General features: G+C 41.2%; 1 protein-coding gene across 5 annotated transcripts in view; it reads right to left on the minus strand.

The window, feature by feature from the left end:
- Positions 1 to 21,460, minus strand: part of NSD3 (nuclear receptor binding SET domain protein 3) — a 113,977-nt gene that overhangs the window by 6,359 nt on the left and 86,158 nt on the right. For 2 of the 5 annotated variants that reach the window (XM_030817119.1, XM_030817118.1), the window contains 8 exons: positions 19,966 to 20,122; positions 14,681 to 14,883; positions 13,609 to 13,721; positions 12,703 to 12,972; positions 5,810 to 5,926; positions 3,580 to 3,721; positions 2,348 to 2,454; positions 198 to 402 (listed from right to left, as the gene is read on the minus strand). In XM_030817119.1, the coding sequence (XP_030672979.1) occupies positions 198 to 402; positions 2,348 to 2,454; positions 3,580 to 3,721; positions 5,810 to 5,926; positions 12,703 to 12,972; positions 13,609 to 13,721; positions 14,681 to 14,883; positions 19,966 to 20,122 (1,314 nt within the window). Of the gene's footprint in view, positions 1 to 197; positions 403 to 2,347; positions 2,455 to 3,579; positions 3,722 to 5,809; positions 5,927 to 12,702; positions 12,973 to 13,608; positions 13,722 to 14,680; positions 14,884 to 19,965; positions 20,150 to 21,460 lie in introns of all 5 variants that reach the window. The other 3 variants (XM_030817116.1, XM_030817115.1, XM_030817117.1) reach the window with 3 other exon arrangements.

The raw sequence follows: 21,460 nt of genomic DNA on the forward strand, positions 1-21,460 counted from the left end.
CAGTATACAAAAAAACAATCCTTGATGAACCACGAGGTATCTCAAATGTGTAAGGGGAAAGATTTTTTGCCAGCATAATTTTTTGCTATTGTTTGTTCTATTCAACATTTCCTATTCCATGGCATGGAATATATTCTGAGTTACACATAGTTGGCAAAGACACAAATTAGGGAAAGGGTCCTGAAGGTCCAGCTTACCATATGGTGGCTGAGTCAGATTAAGGCATAGGAGGTGGTATGCTTTGGGACAGTCTTTTTTGTCACACATGACCAGCTCTCCACCATCTCCACATTGAAAACAGTAATCTTCATGCATCTGCTTTGGTTCTGTTTTGATCTTTCGTCTCTTCTGTTTTAACTTAGCATTTTTTGCCTTCTCTTCAACTGTTGACGCACATGCCGACTGGCAGGAAAGAAAGGATCATAGCTTCAAACATCACAGACAGTGCATGAAGCTGGACACAGGAAAACCCTACAACCTCGCATTCATTTAAATTCATCTGTTGTACAATTACCTAAAAACATCAGGAGGCCTTATGCTGCAACAAATACTATAACATAAAGTTTTGTTTTCACTGACTTAAAAATTATTTTATTTTTGAGATGGAGTTCTCGCTCTCTTGTCCAGGCTGGAGTGCAGTGGTGCAGTCTTGGCTCACTGCAGCCTCGACCTCCTGGGCTCAAGCAATCCTCTTGTCTCAGCCTCCCAAGTAGCTGGGACTACATGTGCATGCCATCATGCCTGGCTAATTTTTGTAATTTTTTTTGTAGAGACAGGGTCTTGCTATATTGCCCAGGCTGGTCTCAAACTTCTGGGTTCAAGTGATCCTCCTGCCTCAGCCTTTCACTGACTTTTTTTGGAGACTGAGTCTCACTCTGTCACCAGGCTGGAGTGCAGTGGGGTGATCTCATCTCACTGCAACCTCCGCCTCCTGGGTTCAAGCAATTCTCCTGCCTCAGCCTCCCGAGTAGCTGGGATTACAGGCGCGTGCTGCCACACATGGCTAATGTTTTGTATTTTAGTAGAGACGGGGGTTCACTGTGTTGCCCAGGCTGGTCTTGAACTCCTGAGCTCAGGCAATCTGCCTGCCTTGGCCTCCCAAAGAGCTAGGATTACAGGCATGAGCCACTGCATCTGGCCTTCATTGACTTTTGAATAGGGTGCTTTTTATTATTTTTATTTATTTAGTTTTTCAAGATGGAGTCTCGCTCTGTCGCCCATGCTGAAGTGCAATGGCGTGACCTTGGCTCACTGCAAACTCTGCCTCCTGGTTTCAAGCGATTCTTCTGCCTCAGCTTCCTGAGTAGCTGAGATTACAGGTGCGTGCCACCAAGCCCAGCTAGTTTTTGTATTTTTAGTAGAGATGGGGTTTCACCATGTTGGTCAGACTGGTCTTAAAATTCTTGACCTTGTGATCCACCGGCCTCTGCCTCCCAAAGTGCTGGGATTACAGGTGTGAGCCACCACGCCCAGCCAGGTGCTTTTTATTTTTAATTGCAAGGGTAGTGGTAAATCCAAGCAACTTTTAGACAACCTGTTAATTTTTTTCATTGAGATATAATTCACATACCACATAATTCACCATTTTAAAGTTGTAATTCAGTGGACTTTAGTATTTTGTGGATTTTTAAAAAGTTTTAAATTAGCTTTTTGCTAATTTCATATTCAACCTGAAATAAAATACATTCTCAGAACCTAACAGACTTTACTGAAACAAGTTTCCTTGGAAAGTCACAGTCTAAATGTTCGATAAGCCCAGCTGATGACCCACAAACTAATCCAGGTGCCCAACTGCCAGCAGGTTCCTGAGATGGTCACAAACACACAAACAGACTTCTTTTTTTTTTTTGAGACGGAGTCTCGCACTGTCACCCAGGCTGGAGTGCAGTGGTGCGATCTCGGCTCACTGCAAGCTCCGCATCCCAGGTTCACGCCATTCTCCTGCCTCAGCCTCCCGAGTAGCTGGGACTACAAGCGCCTGCCACCACGCCTGGCTAATTTTTTTTTTTTTTTTTTTTGAGACGGAGTCTCGCTCTGTCGCCCAGGCTAGAGTGCAGTGGCGCAATCTCGGCTCACTGCAAGCTCCGCCTCCCGGGTTCACGCCATTCTCCTGCCTCAGCCTCTCCGAGTAGCTGACGCCCAGCTGATTTTTTGTATTTTTAGTAGAGACGGGGTTTCATCATGTTAGCCAGGATGGTCTCGATCTCCTGACCTCATGATCTGCCCTCCTCGGCCTCCCAAAGTGCTGGGATTACAGGCGTGAGCCACCGCGCCCGGCCTAACAGACTTCTTAACAGCCCTACTCCTTATCGCCTGTTGGCTGGGGGCGCTCCCCTGCAAGACTGACCTTTGGCCGCACTCCTAGAAAACCACTGCAGTTATCTGCCCCACAGTGGCACTCCGTTCTGCCGTTGCCCAGACAATCTAGGTTATAATTAAATGTTAACTCCATCCCTGAAACACAGGAGAAATAATTATTCAAACTCGAGTCATGGGGAAGAGAAATGCTCTCACAGGCACACTCTCCTAATGAAAAAAAGAGACATCATTCTGGCATGAAGGCGTTTCCCTTGCCAGTGTTCTACCTCATTGATAACAGTGATGGTAAAAAAAGAAAAGGAGAAAAACATCCCCACCCAGGAACAATGACAGCAAAACTACACATCCTCAAAAGAAGTCATGTCCTTTTCACAGCAGTGGTTGAAACCAAAGTGACAGGGTCTAAGAATCTGCAATCTATGCTCAGGAGAATAGGTACCAGTTCAGCCTTCTTTTCTATCGCTAACTCACACTAGTTTCTAAATGAACAATATGACCATGGAATTGTAACAATACTATTTTCAGTAATTACTGCTTTACATTATGATCAAATAAAGATCCAAAATGAAGGTTTACTGCATACACCAAAGATCCAGGGACTCAAACTAGGGCCTCCTTAAGCTTTCTTCTAGCTGGGCTTAAACAATCCACAATGAGTTCTAGAAACACAGTTTAAATCTGTTTTAGCTATAGCATTTCTCTTCTCACCTATTTTTCTACAAACTAAACAAAGGAGAAACCAAGTTTTATTGTTCAGATGCTGGATAGGTAAGGAAAAATGAAAACAGCTCTGGCTTCAGAGGCTTTTATGTCTAATTTGAAACAGAATGAACTTTCAAAGTGAAAACAACAACAAAAGATATCAGCAACTAAGGAACCAGCTGCTGTTAACACAAGCTCATTACTGTTAATATGTTTTAAAAAGAAAACAGCTAAAACATCTGGTTACACTGTACGGACAGCAGCTAACTTAGAGAATTCATTCAGCAGGACTGTGGACACAGAATCCTGTCAGACCCGCTCTTACATAAAAGTTCTCATTAAATTCCCTTTTGAGGTTATAGATTTTTACCTCTCACTGGCAGCTAACACTCAATTCTAAATATAACCTTCCTTTTATTTGAATACGTTTTCTAAATATAACCTTCCTCTTATTTGAATAAGTTCTTGGGCATCAAGCCTTGAAGAACCATGTCCTGGCTCTATAGGATATTCTTTCTTCCTAGGGAGGAAAGCATGGGGAACGAGTCACTTTTTTACCTGCAGGAATATCACAGAGAGCAAATAGTCCCACTCGAACATCTCCATTCACTGTCCACTTTTGTGTTTCACAGTTGGGATTACAACTGTGGTTCATGAAGCGAGAATAATTTCCTTTTGGGCCGGCATCAATTATACGGTCCTTCAGAAAGAAAAGAAAGGTACCTTTTACATAAATTAAGTCTCTCCCAGAAACATCCAACTCAGTCAAGGATCACAGGCAGCAGCATTTTGCTACCAGCTGGTGTTTGACAACTGACAAATCAGGAAATGTGAGGCTGCCTGGGCAATTTACTAAGTTCTCTCCTTTATTTGATGACCTTCAAGTCAAAGTAAAGTAATTAGGATAAAGTGGGATTTGGTTGCTTTTTAAGTTTGCTTCTAGAAACAAATAGACCATGGAATAATGCTATTTAGAAGATTAGTGGGCCAGAGGTTTAGGAATGGTATTTTCTGATTAGAGATCTCGAAGTTCTGAAAACTACTCTGGTGTTTTGCTGTCAGCCCTCCTTTTCTGCTCCAAGCAGGAAGCAAAACTAGTATAGGGGGGATACATGAGAGCTTAGGCCACAAAGAATTAAGAAAAATGAGAAACAAAACTTGGAGATGTGTCTCATGGAAGGACTACTGTGTAGGATATATTCTCCAGTGCTTATCTATTTGCTCTGTTTTTACTTGAAGTTCACAATACATTAAAAAGCTGAATATTCAGGTTTCCTGAATTTGAACTCTAACAATCTGGATAAGCTCCACAGAACTGAGCCTCTCAAGTGCTATCACGATGGCTGAAGGGGCCACTGGCAGGGAGGATAGGGTTGAAGGAGCCAGATCCCAGCAATCATAAAGAATGGCATTTTAACTGATGTTTATGAAATATGTTTATGAAAGTTGTAAAACTTTCAAACAATGACCTATCAGTTAAAATACTTTTAAGCTCCATTTCTTACTTTAATGATATTCTGAATCTCAGTTTTAGAGATATGATAGCCTAGAACACAGGAAAACATGGGTACCAGTCTTGGTTCTTAAAAGTATAACAAAATAGTCGACAAATGACTTATCATGGCTGGACATCAGCTTCTTGTCCTCTGTAAATCAGAGAACTGACAAAAAAATTAACTGAGATAATGGATTTACTGTGTATCAAATAGGTCTTACAACTGCAGAGATTAAACTAGCAGCTTTACTGTCATTTTTCTTATGACAGCACTCATTATTTTCTTTTTTCTTTTTTTTTTTTTTTTTGAGACGGAGTCTCACTCTGTCGCCCAGGCTGGAGTGCAGTGGCACGATCTTGGCTCACTGCAAGCTCCGCCTCCTGGGTTCACGCCATTCTCCTGCCTCAGCCTCCCAAATAGCTGGGACTACAGGCGCCCACCACCACGCCCGGCTAATTTTTTGTTGTATTTTTAGTAGAGATGGGGTTTCACTGTGTTAGCCAGGATGGTCTCGATCTCCTGACCTCATGATCCGCCCACCTCAGCCTCCCAAAGTGCTGGGATTACAGGCGTGAGCCACCGCACCCGGCCTCTGTTTTTTTTTTGAGACAGGGTCTTGCTCCGTTGCCCAAGCAGGAATGCAGTGGTGTGATCACAGTTCACTACAACCTTGACCTCCTGGGCTCAAGTGATCCTCCTGCCTTGGCCTCTTGAGGAGCTGGAACCACAGGCACGTGCCACCACACCTGGCTAACTTTTTATTTTTTGTAGAGACAGGGTCTTCCTATGTTGCACAGGCTGGTCTCAAACTCCTGGGCTCATGTGATCTGCCCTCCTCAGCCTCCCAAAGTATTGGGATTACAGGCATAAGCCACCATGCCCTGCCAAAAAGTTTTAATATACAGAACAATTTGGAGTTTTGGCTACAGTAGAACTTTAATAACAGTGGTTTATACCTTAGAATCACAGAGTTGATTCTCTCCTTGAGTAATAAAGAAACTGAGGCCCAGGACTTTTTTGACAAAGAACTCAGACTAAAATCCAGATATGCTAACCCTGCTCCTGGTTTTATTTTCACTCACAGTGCTGTCTTACATGACATGTGCAAAGCTTCAGTATCATTCATTTTGTACTCTGGTATAATTGGCACGTTATAGTAGGCAGCACACTAGCTACTGCAAATCATTATGCTCTGCCTGAAGAGAAATCAAATTAAAAGAAACTGAATTAAGACTATGAAACAAAAACAGAAACAAATCCCTTTTTCTTACGAAAAAAAAAAGCAATTTTACCTTGGTAACAGTTAACATATAAAAATTAGTTACACTGTTCTCGTGGGCTCGCTTGATTCGCAATCTGCATTCTTCTTCATCAATTAATTCACCGACGTATTCATTTACAAATTCACCCTGGAGATAAATGTGCAATATGTAACTTAAAATCAGTGTATTATATAAAGCATTGCTTAATGACACATGTATAACCCAAAATAATTAAAGAGAACCCTGAAAATATAACTTCAACCCTAGAAAGAAATGGTTATTCATAGGCATTCAGGTGGCATTATTTTTCTGGTATAAGTGCCTCAGAAGGTGACAATCTGCTTGCCTTTTCTTGCTGACAATACTATTTTTATAGTCCAAGTGACAACATGTGGTGCATCGCTGGGATCTGGGGATAAAGCTAACTCTAGCCTTTGAAGCTATATTATAACAGACTTTTACTAGTTGGTGGCTATGCAATGGTTTCGGGGTGAGACCTGGAAGAGATCTGAATCTGAAACAAGTGAGCTCTGTTTTTGTTTTTAAGCTTCTTTTGAAGTAATTACTGACATTCAGAGGAAGTGGCAAAAATAGTACATGGGAAATCTTGGGAACATTCACTCAGTTTCCCCCAGTGGTAACATCTGACATAACTACAGTACAATATCAAAACCAGAAAACCGACATTGGTATAATCCAGACTTTATTCAGATTTTACCAATTTTACTTGCATGCATTTGTGTGTGTATATAATGCTATGCGGTTTTAGCAGGTGTAGGATCATGTAATCACCACTGCAATCAAGATACAGAGCTGGTGCCTCACCACAGAGATTCCTTGTGATACTCACTCCTTTATAATCACGCCCTCCCTCCATCGTTCCTCCACTCATCTCATCCTAACCCCTGGCAGTCACTCATCTGCTCTCCATCTCTAGAATTTTGTCATTTCAAGAATGTTTTGGCTAGCCGCCGTGGCTCACGCCTGTAATCCCAGCACTTTGGGAGGCGGAGGTAGGCGGATCACCTGAGGTCAGGAGTCCGAGACCGTAGCAGTGGTGATTACGTGATCCTACACCTGCTAAAACCGCATAGCCTGGCCAACATGGTGAAACACTGTCTCTACTAAGAATACAAAAATTGGTCAGGCATGGTGGCACATGCCTGTAATCCTAGCTGCTCAGGAGGCTGAGGCTGGAGAATCGCTGAAACCCAGGAGGCAGAGGCTGCAGAGGGCCAAGATCGCGCCACTGCACTCCAGCCTGGGTGACAGAGCAAGGCAAGGCTCTGTCTCAAAAAACCAAAAAAAAACAAAAAAAGGAATGTTTTATAATGGAATGATATAGTACAGAACTTTTTGAGATTGGCTTTAAAGAAAAAGATCAGGCAGATTCTCTTGAGATCTATCCAAGGTGATGAGTATATCAACAGGTTGTTCTTTTTAAATCTCTGAGTAGTGTTTCTGCCATTTGTTTAGCCATTCACCCATGGAAGAACATTTGGATGGTTTCCAGATTTTGGCTTTACAAATAAAGCTGCTATGAACATTCTGGTTAAAGTTTTTGTGTGGACATAGATTTTCATTTTCCTGGATAAATGGCCAGGAATGCGTCTGCTGCACCATATGGTGAGTGTATGTTTCCTTATTAAGGAAACTGCCAAACTACTGTCCAGAGTTGCTGTACCGTCGTATGCTCCCACCAGCAGTTCAAGAGATCCACTTTCTCCACGTCCTGCCTGCATCTGGTATTGTCACTATTTATTATTTTAGCTGTTCTAACAGGCATACAGTGATAAGCTCTTTTTAAAATAAGAGCAAATATTGTACATTCAACATTTTGTCTTTATAATTACATAATCATTAACCTTTTCACCTCAAAAGCCCTGCTCATTCAGTCTAGGTCAACATTCTCTATAAGGACTCACCAATCTTACTATTTTAGAGGAAAATAAATGTCTTGAAAAACAAAAACGTATTGGCTTATTTTATCAGATTTCTGTCCCATTCTCCCTCCCTCCCCCACCCCACAAATTTCCACTAGCCCTTCTCATAGCTCTTAGTATCACAGAACTGTTGGTAGTCACTATCTGAAGAGAAAGAAGTACTGCATCACGTTTTCTGATTGTGGAAAATAATTAGGAACATAGCCAATGGTCTTTAAAACATTTAATCTTTTCTATTGATAAAAATAGATTATAATAAGAGAAAAGAAATGAATGGTTAAACTAGAAGGGCCCTAACCTCTGTGCCTCTTACTTTGGCGGCATGTGGCGAGTGAGCTCAGCGAGAAGCACTGGTCTGCTTCACGGAGCTACATATGTTTCAGCTGCGGAGCAGTCACTACCAAAGGTGACCACTGGCTTTTTCTCTCTCCTGTTTTTATCTACTGTATAAGCTATGACATGGAATTCAGTTAGAAAAAGAAAAACAGGCCAGATGTGGTGGCTCATGCTGTAATCCTAGCACTTTGGGAGGCTGAGGCAGGAGGACTGCTTGAGCCAGGAGTTCGAGATCAGCCTGGGCAACACAGTGAAACCTCATCTCTACAAAAAATAAAAAACATCAGCCAGGTGTGGTGGTGCATTGCTGTGGTCCCAACTACTTAGGATGCTGAGGCAGGAGGATCACTTGAGCCCGAGAGTTCAAGGCTGCAGCGAGCTGTGACTGTACCACTGCACTCCAACCTGGGTGACAGGGCAAGACTCTGTTTCAAGGAAAAAAAAAACAAAATTCATCTGTAACTGCAGCACCATAAACGTTAATTTCCTTCACTTTTTCCTTCCAGTCCTTTCTCACAAAGGACATGGGACTGTTCTGCACATTCGTCTATTATGTACACTATCAGCCTCAAATGGCTTTTCCTGTATCCAGTTTGGACTTTGTTATGAGCTGATGAACAACATTTTGCACTATGATATGATATCGAAGGGTGGCAGAAGATTGTATTGCCAGCTTGGCTTCATTGCCACCTACTGTTACTACTTAATGATGTTAGGGCAAATTTTCTGTTTTGAGACGGAGTTTCACTCTTGTTGCCCAGGCTGGAGTGCAATGGCATGATCTTGGCCCACTGCAACCTCCGCCTCCTGGGTTCAAGTGGTTCTCCTGCCTCAGCCTCCCAAGTAGTGGGGATTACAGGCGTGCATCGCCACACCCAGCTAATTTTATATTTTTAGTAGAGATAGGGTTTCACTGTTGGTCAGGCTGGTCTCAAACTGCTAACCTCAAATGATCCACCTGCCTCGACCTCCCAAAGTGCTAGGATTACAGGTGTGAGCCACTCCGCCCGGCCTAAGGCAAATTTTCTTTAGTGGAAACCTGTAGAGGAGAATTTCAACCAAATCAGCTCTACTACTTGTTTTTTCACACATTAGGATGCAAGGTAAGATTTCATTTGAAGAAATAGTTTTGTGACTTTAAAAGCTTGATCATGATTCATTATGGTTTATACTTGTTAGTCTATGAAAATGAGTAAATACAGAAAAATTAAGTGCTGATATCAAACATGAGAGCAAGTCTCATAAACTTGATACCACTGTAAATAAAGATGGAAATATTTCAGATGTCCTAAGAGACAGATCTTTAGCCTCAAAGAGTTGCTGACTAGACTTAAAAACCATTAACTACGAATTCATTTGTGAACAAAAACTGTAACAAATTCATTAACTTAAAAAATGCTACAGATCTGTCCTTAAAGACCACAGCAAAAAGGCTGTAATTCAATATTTAATACCTTAAAATTTTTTCTGAGAAAGAAACAACTTCATAACAAGAAGTCCCTAGTTTGACTGGCACACATTTTCAGGAATCTGTTCTGTGGAGAAAGAAGGGGACTGACTGTGTACATTCCATTTCATATTGGACTTCTTTCCTGTAAATACACCGAATATCTTTTTCATGTTGCTATAATGTCTTTATGACTACACTTTTCAATGATTGTATATTTCTAGCCATTTTGTAAAAGACCAATTGTCTTACATCAGCAAACCCTCAAGTGCTAGCTAAAGAGCAGGAAAATCAAGATTGTTTAATTTATCTTACAATACATTTCAGAATTGTTAACACAATATTAAAGTGGATGGATTTCAGGATGGCCCCATAAACTCCAGTGAAATCAAAGGCAAAAATTTGTATATATGATATGCACGGCACTAAAGCAATATAAAACATTTTGAATTATATAATGACATTTTAGATGTGGTTGGCCTTTGACCAAGCAGCCCAGTCCACATATCCAATACATCAGCAAATCCTGTTGGCTCTACCTTCAAAATGTCAGAAATCCAATCACTTCCCTCCCGGCTCAACTACAACCCCAGTGGTTCCACGTCACCATTGTCTTTCTCCTGGGCGACTCTAATGGTCTCCCTTTATCGCTCTTTCCTCCTTATCATATGTTCTCCATACCACAGCCACAATTATCCTTTCGAAACCCAAGTGTGACAGAGAGACTCTCAAGGTGTCCCCTGTGATGCCTGCCTGCTGGTGTTCATGCCATTGTGTCACCTCCTCCCCTTGTTGCGTGTGAGCAGGATCTGTGATTAGCTTCTAACCAACAGAATGTGGCATGGGTGACGGGGTGATTATGTGAGTTTACAACATAAGACTTCAGTGTCCATCTTCCTGTAGTGTCTCTCACCCCTGCTGGCTGTAAGGAAGCAAGTGGCCATGCTGGGAATCCCATGTGGCAGGGAACTGTGGGCAGCCTCTAGAAGCTGAAAGCAGCTCCTGGCCAACAACAAAACAAACAAACACACACACACCCACCCCAAAACAAAAACAACTGGAGTCTCTCAGCCCTATAGCTAGAGAACGGAGTTCTGCCAACAACTGTGCAAGCAGGGAAGCAGATCCTTCCCTAGTCAAGCCATAGAGGAGAACCCAGCCCCAGTAGGCACCCTGATTTCTACCTGGTGAGGTCCTCAGTAGAGGACCCAGTTAAGGATTGCCTAGACTCCTGACCCATATTAACTGTGAGATAATAAAATGTGTGTTATGTCTTAATTTGCTAACTTTGTGGTAACATTTGTATGTGGCAATAGAAAACTAATACACCAAATCAGATCAAGCCACTCCCTAGTAAAATCCTCCAGATGTTCCCCATCCCATGGCCAATATGGCCAGTAAGGCACCATCCTATCTGGCCGGTGGCTGACCTTCTTACCGCAGCTCCTCTCTTTCCTCTCCTGTGGCTCCTCCCCAGGCACAGAACTTCCTTGTTGTTCCTGGAGCACACTGCAGCCTTTACAGCTGCTTGCCTCCAGTCTGACGTGCTCTTCTCCTGCACACACCTTCATGGCTACTACACACAGGGCAAACGGCGCCTCCTCAGGCCTCCCTGAGCCAATCGATTGAAAAGGGCAATCCTTGTCACCAGCTAGCCCCTTTTCCAGCTTTATTTTTATTCACAGCATTTAGTGGCACTCGACATGTTTATTATCTGTCTCCTCAAGCAGATCCACTAAGGTAAGGGTTTCATGTGTCTTGTTCACTATTGTTTTCCAAGTGCCAAGAATAATACCTGCCACATAGGAAGCAGCTTAATACACATGTACCGAATAACTGAATTTCACTTCAAGCAATCTGACCTACAGAAATAGGTGCACAAAGGTGGATGACCAAGAACATTCATTATGGAATTTAAAAATATTTATGTATCTATTTATTGGGAATAGGTTACATTACTTATTTATTGGGGAAATAGGTCATTTATTTACTTATTGGGAAATAGGTTAAATAAATATGGTACATTTTACTATGACTAAAATGAGACTGTTAAAAAGAATGAAGTAAAATCTATATGTACTGCCACAAATGTATTTATGATATAGTGTGTGAATGGGAAGAAAACGTCTGATATTTATGTTTAGAAAACCCTTAAAAAATGTATTATTATATATGTTTATAACTATATAGAAAAAGTTATAAAAGGCTACCTATCCAACTATGAACAATGGTTATCTCTGATGAGGAGATGAAGAATTGAAGGGATGAAGAATTTCACTCTGCTATCTTTTTTGTATTGTACTGTATTGACTGTATTGTATGACTTTTCTTTACTACATTAGATGGCATTTTTAAATTACAAACCTGATTTTCTTTTTTTTTGAGATGGAGTCTTGCTCTGTCGCCCAGGCTGGAGTGTGGTGGCGCGATCTCAACTCACTGCAATCTCCACCTCCAGGGTTCAAGTGATTCTCCTGCCTCAGCCTCCCGAGTAGCTGGGACTACAGGTGCCCACTACCACGCCCGGCTAATTTTTTGTATTTTTAGTAAAGACAGGGTTTCACCATGTTAGCCAGGATGGTCTCGATCTCCTGACCTTGGCTGTGACCACTGTGCCCAGCTGATTTTTTTAAAAGGTAGAAAAATGTCAAGAATAATTTTAGGTTGGACACAGTGGCTCATGCTTATAATCCCAGCACTTTGGGAGGCCAAGGCAGGAGAATCGCTTGAGTCCAGGAGTTTGAGACCAGCCTGGGCAATGTAGTGAGACCCTACCCAGCTACTTGGGAGGCGGAAGTGGGAGGATCTCTTGAGCCCAGGAGTTCAAGGCTTGAGTGAGCTATGAACACGCCACTGTACTCCAGCATGGGTAACAGAATGGGGACCCTGTCTTTAAAAGAAAATAAAAATAAAACAATAAAAAAACAAGGAAAAACTATTTCACATAGAAATTACCAGTGTCCCCTCTCTCCTTTTTATGACTAGCCACTGGACACTCAAAGTTTAAGTACATTTTATCACTATCTTCTTCCTACTACTCTTCTTTGCTCAAGAAGTACCAAACTCTCAACATGGGAAGTTTTAACATTTTACCACAAATTCCTGTTTATTTTATCCCTAGAACTCTACCCTATTGAAGCATTCCTAAAAAGCCCAGGTTCTGGTCTCTTCCACCCCCCTCCACCATCCCATGCTACCTTCTTAATGCTCCTTTTGGTCCTGAGGCCCCAGCCTCTCCGCTCCGTTTTGATGATCTCTGCATCAGGGTACAGTCTCTTTGTAAAGCACTGGTTCTGACAACGATCTCCAGCTGGACACACCTGCGGGTGGCATTCATACTGCAACATTCTGTTCAGGCACTCTGATTCCAAGCCACAAGGGTTTTCATCAGCTGGCTTGCAGTTACAGCGGGGAATCTCTGACAGGTCAGCAACCTGGATCTGCACCTTTCCTATTACTTTGTTAGCCTAGAAAACAAAATCACAAGCGAGAGGGAGGCGGCAGGTAAGTCATCTGGCAATGTGAACAGGAACATCTAAAACATCCACGCTACTGCCTCGTGGTGCTACTCTGAGAAAGGTTATCTTTCCTGATGAATAAGCTGAGATTAATAACCATCTCTTTTGTCATTTAGTTGACAAAAATATCAAAGCCTCAAGTGAATTTTCACTTATTTATCCTGGGTATTTCTACTTTCACTAGATGGAAATTTCATAACTGAAAACAAGAGAAAATACACTTGTTTGTGGGTTCTCTGAAATAAAGGGAGTAAACACCTATATTCTCATTTCGTGGCGGGATAACCTGGTAGAACAAGAACAGGATTTCACATAAGACATGTTGCTACTAGGTATGAGAGGACTTATCAAAGACCTAATTTTCACAGCACAATAACTATGGCTCCCATTTAATGCTTCCAACAGAAGCTCTGTTTTACAGAAGACTGTGATAATTAGCAAAAGTTTGCACAAGTCAAAAAGGGTCTTTAACTACTAAAGAGTAATGCATTTCATCTCATCTATTAAATACCAATGCTTTCATAGTAAAGACTTACTTTGTTTCTTATTTTATTTGGCAATCCCAGGCCAGAGATAAAGACTTACTTTGATGTGTTTGTAGGGAGGGGGTTTTCTTGAGTTTTTTTCAATCTCTAGGGCTTCTTTACTTTCTCTTTGTGCTTTCAATTCCTGGAAACGTTTTGCAGCTTCTTCCAGTGCTGCCAATAAGACGATACAAAGTATGTAAATACCAAAAACCAAAGGAAAATTGATGGGATAGTAGTTTTACGCTGCCTTCCCAATGCTTTGCATCTGGCCTGAGATTTTTCTTTTTAAAATTATTTTCTGGAAGTTACTGCTTACCACCAGGATGGGGTAACAATGAAATAGGATATAACTCACTGAACACTATGCTCTGTGCATGCTGTTGCCTCAGGGAAGAGGCTCTACTTCAATGATCAGAAGTCTCCAAGTGACCCTAAGAACAGCTTTTTGCCTTGTAATAGATTTAAATTCATTTTACCCTTACCAGAAAGCCAAACTTGCTGGCAACTCATTGCAAAAGCAGTTGTAAGGCTTTTCATGGGAAGTCTTTACTACTCTTCTGTTGCAAAGGAACTTCACTTGATTAAAAAGACTATTCTCAGGCTGGGCTTGGTGGCTCATAGCTATAATCCCAGTACTTTGGAAGGCTGAGGCGGGCAGATCGCTTGAACCCAGGAGTTCAAGACCAGCCTGGGCAACATGGTGAAACCCTATCTCTATAAAAAATACAAAAATTAGCTGGGCATGGTAGCGGGCACCTGTAGCCCCAGCTACTCGGGAGGCTGAGGCAAGAGGATCACTTGAGCCCTGGAGTTCAAGGCTGCAGTGAGCTGTGATCATGCCTTCCAGCCTGGGCAACAGAGTGAGACCCTGTCTAAAAAAAAAAAAAAAAGACTATTCCTAGAATAATCTGTGTTTATAGAAAGATCACTGAAGAAATTCCTTTCAAATACACAGCACAGTCTGCAATATTGAAATGTATTTTCAACCTGGTTCTGATGTGACTGGAAGCTTATGGCATAATGTCTAGTGAAAATTCTCTAATACCAGAAATATTAGGCAGGTGAGGAGATGTTGAGAAACTGACACCGGAGTTGTAGTTTTGAGTCATTGTAAACATCATCCAGCTTACCTTTTTTGAAGGTCTTGTTAATACTAGTCTGCCCCTCAGCAAAGCTTTTGTCTCCTTCAACATAAGGGAACACTCTGCCCTGGTGTACCCAGTAGTAGTCATGAGAACCAAAGAAGAATACAGGGAAGTCCCCCAAGTCATGTTTAAGACCCTGGATGTTCAGTGGCACAGACCTGGGGTTGCAGATCTCTGCTGGCCACCATCTGAAAACGAAAGCAATTTTAGATCAAGAAGGCAAAAACGAAACAAAAAACCACTATTTACAAGATTGGCAGAAGGGAAAAAAGGTTTTGTATTTTGCAATTTTCATTCAGATTCTAAGAACATAAAATACCACACATCATTACAAAAAGTAATTAATGAAATAGTGAACATAGACTAAACAAATTAGGCCCTAAACACCTGATCTACTTTCTTTTAAAAAATATTTCATATTTATAAAATATATATCATGAAAATATGTTCTAAAATATAATAATAATACTGAACCTACTACCCAATGATATTCCAAACCTAATTTCAATCCTAGAAAAGTCATGTTTCTCCCCAAACTTAATACTGAGATTATCTTTCAAGGCATAACAGTTGATTTCTAGTAGTCAATGGAATCATTTTGAGAATAAACTGATGCTATCATAAAGAATGACCACTCCCATTCAAATCGGCATTTAGTCTCTAGTCAACCTGGGCAAACACCTCTTGGTCAAATGTACGAGGTTTTATATCACTTTGTATTTCAGAATCTAATTCATCTTAGATCATAATAAACATGGAAGAGAGGACAGAATGAAAATATAACTGTTTCAGGCTATGATAACTGAATACTACAGCAGTCACTAAATGAAACCATCTGTGAGGAAATCTGACAGTTTCTAGCAAGCAGACAAGTTAGGAATTGAATGATGAAGCTAACAGTCAGAAAATGAGGCCAACCTCATGGGCTTTTGTAGTAAATAGACTTAAATTTTTTGAATCTCTTATTTTACATATGCCTAATAAAACAATTTTTAACACATAACTGTATTATTGAGAAGATAAATGATGACATGATTGCACTCCCAGATTTATATTGCAGAACTTGATGAAGTGTCACCTGAAAGGTACTCTGCTGTTCATCTAAGAATTAAAAACATGGGTAAGAATCCATGCTCAAATTGTAAACAAAACAAAAACCACTGTTTTCTGATTGATACTTGGTTCATTCTCAAAGCAGGCTCTATTTATTTCTAAACAACTTTAAGGTAATTAAATATGTATACAGTTACTGCCTTCACTAACGTCAGTTAGGAAGAGGCACATGTTCTGCCTGGGTTTGTTTCAGGTCCTCATATTTTCCCCCAAGAAGCAACAGGCTGGAATAACTAGTTATTGAAAATAAACAGCTTCATGCAGCCCCACTGGGCCTGACTGGAAAGAAATACATTAAGAATTAGTTCATGGATGGAAGTCTTTCCAAAACATACAAGAAGAATCTGACCTAGATATAAAACCTCACTGGACTGTGAACTTAATTGGAGCACTGTTTTGGGTTTCTTTAAAATGTAATATAATTAAAATTTAAGTATTAAAATAAATCAGATATTTTCATATTCATAACTTAAAAAAATTGAAGTTTATTTGAAGATCTGAAGGTTTCTTACATTGTTTTAGATATTTCTTGTCTAGAAATGTCTTAAATGTATTAATTTTCAAACTGTGCACCCTCCTCCATGCCAGTAAGATACATATTTTTCAATTATGAAAGCAGTATGCACTTCTTTTAAAAATTAAAACAATGCAGAAATGTATAATAGAAAAGTGAAAATGCCTCTTCTTGTAATCTCATCCTTGACACTATTAACATTAGATGTATTTCTTCCCAGGTATTAAAAACATATTGTATTGGCCAGGTGTGGTGGCTCAGGCCTATAATCTCAGCACTTGGGGAGGTTGTGGTGGGCAGATCACTTGAAGTCAGGAGTTCAAGACCAGCCTGGCCAACATGGTGAAACCCGGTCTCTAATAAAAATACAAAGATTAGGCCGGGCACGGTGGCTCACGCCTGTAATCCCAGCACTTTGGGAGGCCAAGGCGGGCATATCATGAGGTCAGGAGATGGAGACCATCCTGGCCAACACGGTGAAACCTCGTCTCTACTAAAAAAAAAAAATACAAAAAATTAGCCGGGTGTGGTGGCGGGTGCCTGTAGTCTCAGCTACTCAGGAGGCTGAGGCAGGAGAATGGCATGAACCCGGGAGGCAGAGCTTGCAGTGAGCTGAGATCGTGCCACTGTACTCCAGCCTGGGCAACAGAGAGAGACTCTGTCTCAAAAAAAAAAAAGAAACAAAGATTAGCCAGGCATCATGGCATGCATCTGTAATCCCAGCTACTTGGGAGGCTGAGGCAGGAGAATCGCTTGAACCCAGGAGGTGGAGGTTGCAGTGAGCCGAGATCGCGCCATTGCACTCCAGCCTGGGCGACAGAGCGAGACTGTGTCTCAAAAAAAAAATACAAACATTAGCCAGGCGTTGTGGCATGCGTCTGTAATCCCAGCTACTTGGGAGGCTGAGGCAGGAGAATCGCTTGAACCTGGGAGGCGGAGGTTGCAGTGAGCCGAGATCGCGCCACTGCACTCCAGCCTGGGACAGAGCAAAACTTCATCTCAAAAAGAAAAAGAAAAAGAAGCAGGGGGAGGTTTGATCTCAATACCCCAAATCTCAGCTAAAAATGAAGTTCTAAAATTTAAATGGGTAAACATGTAACATATGTAAAAGAGACAGAACAGGCTGGGTGCAGTGGCTCACGCCTGTAATCCCAGCACTTTGGGAGGCTGAGGCTGCTGGATCAGGAAGTCAAGAGATTGAGACCATCCTGGCCAACATAGTGAAACCCCGTCTCTACTAAAAATACAAAAATTAGCCAAGCATGATGGAGCATGCCTGTAGTCCCAGCTACTCGGGAGGCTGAGGCAGGACAATCACTTGAATCCAGCAGGCAGAGGCTGCAGTGGGCCAAGATCACACCACTGCACTCCAGCCTGGCAACAGAGCGAGACTCTGTCTCAAAAAATAAAAATAAAAAAGAGAGAGAGAGAGGAAGAACAAACATAGCTCTTGCTAAAAGAAATTACAGTATGTTTGAAATTTTCTAGAAATATATTTTAGAGCCAGACACGGTGGCTCACATCTGTAATCCTAGCACTTTGGGAGGCTGAGGCGGGCGGATCAGCTGAGGTCAGGAGTTCGAGATCAGCCTGGCCAACATAGTGAAACCCCGTCTGTACTAAAATTACAAAAATTAGCCAGGCACCTGTAATCCCAGCTACTTGGGAGGCTGAAGCAGAAGAATCGCTTGAACCTGGGAGGTGGGGGTTACAGTGAGCAGAGATCATATCACTACATTCCAGCCTGGGTGACAGAGTGAGACTCTGTCCCAAAAAAAAAAAAAAAAAAAAAAAAAAAAGAGAGAAATATATTTTACCTAGGATTCTAACTGAAAAGCAGAACTCTATTGTGCTATCTTGAATAGTATCTATTTTCTTTGTAAAATGATAAATACATGCCTCAAAATGTAGAGTTTTTTAGTTTAGTTGTGTTTTTTTGTTTTTTTCTGAGACAGGGTCTTGCCCTGTTGCCAAGCCTGGAGTGCAGTGGCACAATCATTGCTCACTGCAGCCTTAACCTCCTGGGCTCCAGCAATCTTCCAGACTCAGTCTCCCGAGTAGCTATGACGCTACCACACCTGGCACGCCACTATGCCCAGCTAATTTGTATATATTTTGTAGAGACAGGGTTTTGTCATGTTGCCCATGCTGGTCTTGAACTCCTCAGCTCAAGCAATCCACCTGCCCCAGCCTTCTACAGTGCTAGGATTACAGGCATGAACCACTGTACCTGGCCAAGTTTTAAAACTGTATCACTATACCTGTTCAGCAAAGGCTCGTTGAAAGCCTTAAAGGAGAAAGTATTATTAAAATAATGGTACTCACATACTTCCTGCTTCATTCCCTTAAGACTAAAGCCTCTTAATGGAATAATCTCTCCTTAAATTCTAAAAAGTTTTCTCTTTATACACGGTTTAGGGCTAAAATGGATGAGATTCAGGGGCAAAGAGCTATTTTGACCAGAATATAAACTTGATTTTATTAGAAATCAGAAATCAACATATATCTAATTAAGACACAAAGAAAATATCATCTCTAGCTAAGTGTGGTGGCTCATTCCTATAATCCTAGCACTCTGGGAGGCTGAGGCAGGAGGATTGCTTGAGCCCAGGAGTTTGAGACCAGCCTGGGCAATATAGTGAGACCCCATCTCACTATATTTATTCAATTTAAATTAAAAAAATTTTTTAAAGTTTTTTTTTTGGCTGGGCGCGGTGGCTCATGCCTGTGATCCCAGCACTTTGGGAGGCCACGGCGGGTGGATCACGAGGTCAGGAGATCGAGACCATCCTGGCTAACATGGTGAAACCCCGTCTCTACTAAAAATACAAAAAATTAGCCGGGCGTGGTAGCGGGCACCTGTAGTCCCAGCTACTCGGGAGGCTGAGGCAGGAGAATGGTGTGAACCCGGGAGGTGGAGCTTGCAGTGAGCCAAGATCACACAACTGCACTCCAGCCTGGGCCACAGAGCAAGACTCCGTCTGAAAAAAAAAAAAAAAAAAAAAAAAGTTTTTTTTGGAAAAAAAAAATCATCTCCACTGTCCATATAAGACCTTTTATTCCAAAATCTAGTAGTACACAGCCCATTAGTATAAAACAACCTTCAGGACTTAAAAAAAAAAGTTGGTGGGCATGGTGGCTCATGCCTGTAATCCCAGCACTTTGGGAGGCTGAGGTGGGCAGATTGCTTGACTCATGAGTTTGAGACCAGCCTGGGCAACATGGCGAAACATCGTCTCTACTAAAAATATAAAAAACTAGCCAGCGGTGGTGGTGTGCACCTGTAATCCCAGCTACTTGGGGGGCTGAGGTGGGAGGATGGCTTGAGCCAGCAGGTGGTGGGTGCAGTGAGCTGAGATCATACCACTGCACTCCAGCCTTGGTGATAGATCCAAACCGCCTCACAACCAACCAACCAACCAACCAATCCAAAGAAAAAGAAAAAGAAATTCAATAATGAATTAGGAACATAACCTTCCCAACCCCTTAACAACCCAGCCTCAAAACATGATTCTTTTCTTTTTTTTTAAGGAAGTAGGTCCATGCTGTCTACCTATCTATCTCCAAGTCACTCTGCATCCAGAGTATGAAACTGGTCTGCAAAATGACTGAATACTTCCTCTTTGTTCTTGGAAAAACTTGCCTGTAATTTCCCAATTTGACCCAAACAATCTGCTTGTAATGTAGTTTCTTGCCAGCTTTACAGTCATTACAATTCCAGCAGCCTTCTGGCATTTCTATGCTTAGGCATTCCGGGTGGAAGGAAGCTGGGCACGATTCACAGCAGAGCAATCTTCCACCTTGAAACAAATAAACAGTCTTAATAACTGAGAAAAGAGGAGAGAGAAAAAGAAAGAAAAAGGAGAAAGTTATCTTTTCAGCACATTAAATTTGTTTCAAATTGGGGGAAAATAACAAAGGGAATGCGTCATATCTACAGTGATGGATTAAAATAGCAAGTGAACATATTTAGCTACTTTTCAGGGTTTCAGTGGCCAGAAACTCAGAGCTTCTGAGTAGTACCAAAAGCATCCATGTACTCTTTACTCCTTTAAACTATGGGCTACTGAGGTATCAGTTTAGAAGCTAAACTCTTAACATATGACCAAATTGATGCATAAAATCTTTTGACTGAGTAGATTTGAGAGGTTTTTTAAACATGTAAGTAACAACTTTCTTTTCTCCTTCAGAGGTAAGAAAGAAAGCAAGTCATCGTTGTATTTTAATCCAGTGCCATGGTTAACTAAATTCCTTTACAATATAATTAGCAAGCAAAAAAATAGCCAATAGGTTGATCAGTACTTTTTTCTTCCCATAAAGAATACAAAAAGCAAAAGGAACACAGAATCTCAAATTGGTGATTATGTTATCATTACCTTTTGGTGAAGATATACAGGCTATACAGCAGTGGTTTGCAACTTTTTCATCACCAAGGATTCCCTTTTCCCTCCTCATGAACCCACATAATTTCAAATATTTTATCAACAACCAAAAAACCTCTGTGTGTGTGTGTGTGTGTGTGTGTGTGTGTATTCTCTCTCTATATATATATACAGAGAATATATTTTGAGACGGGCTCTATCTTGCCCAGGTTGGTCTTGAACTCCTGGCCTCAAGCAATCCTCCTGCCTCAGCCTCCCAAACTGTTGGGATTACAGGCGTGAGCCACCATGCCTGGCCAAAATCTGCATTTTAAAAGTAACAATTTCTCTGATTTTTATTAACCAAAGAAATATATAACTGCCGATCAGAGATTCTGATCCCAATAACAAAACTAGTATTATCCCATTAAATTGTTAAAATCATAGCCGAATTTTAAAAACTCACGCAGTTTGATTCTGTACAAATGTGTAATTCTGTTAGATTTTCTGAAATATTAAACATAGTTCAAAAATTTTGTTTACAGAAGTCTCTTCTGACTTCATATTGAGAACCACTGCTTTATAGCATAAAATTAAGTAGTTATCAGTATAGAATGAAGTACCATATGCAAGGAGCTCATTCCAAATTCCCTATCAAAACTTTCCTTTTAGATACACAAAATACTCTCTGGATTGAGACCAAAACAGGTGTGGCAAACAAAATAGTTGTAAATGCTAAGAAATATGAAATTCTGGGAGGAAATTAGGTATTTCTAA

Source organism: Nomascus leucogenys, chromosome 8 (assembly GCF_006542625.1).
Source record: "Nomascus leucogenys isolate Asia chromosome 8, Asia_NLE_v1, whole genome shotgun sequence".
Taxonomy (NCBI): Eukaryota; Metazoa; Chordata; class Mammalia; order Primates; family Hylobatidae; genus Nomascus; species Nomascus leucogenys.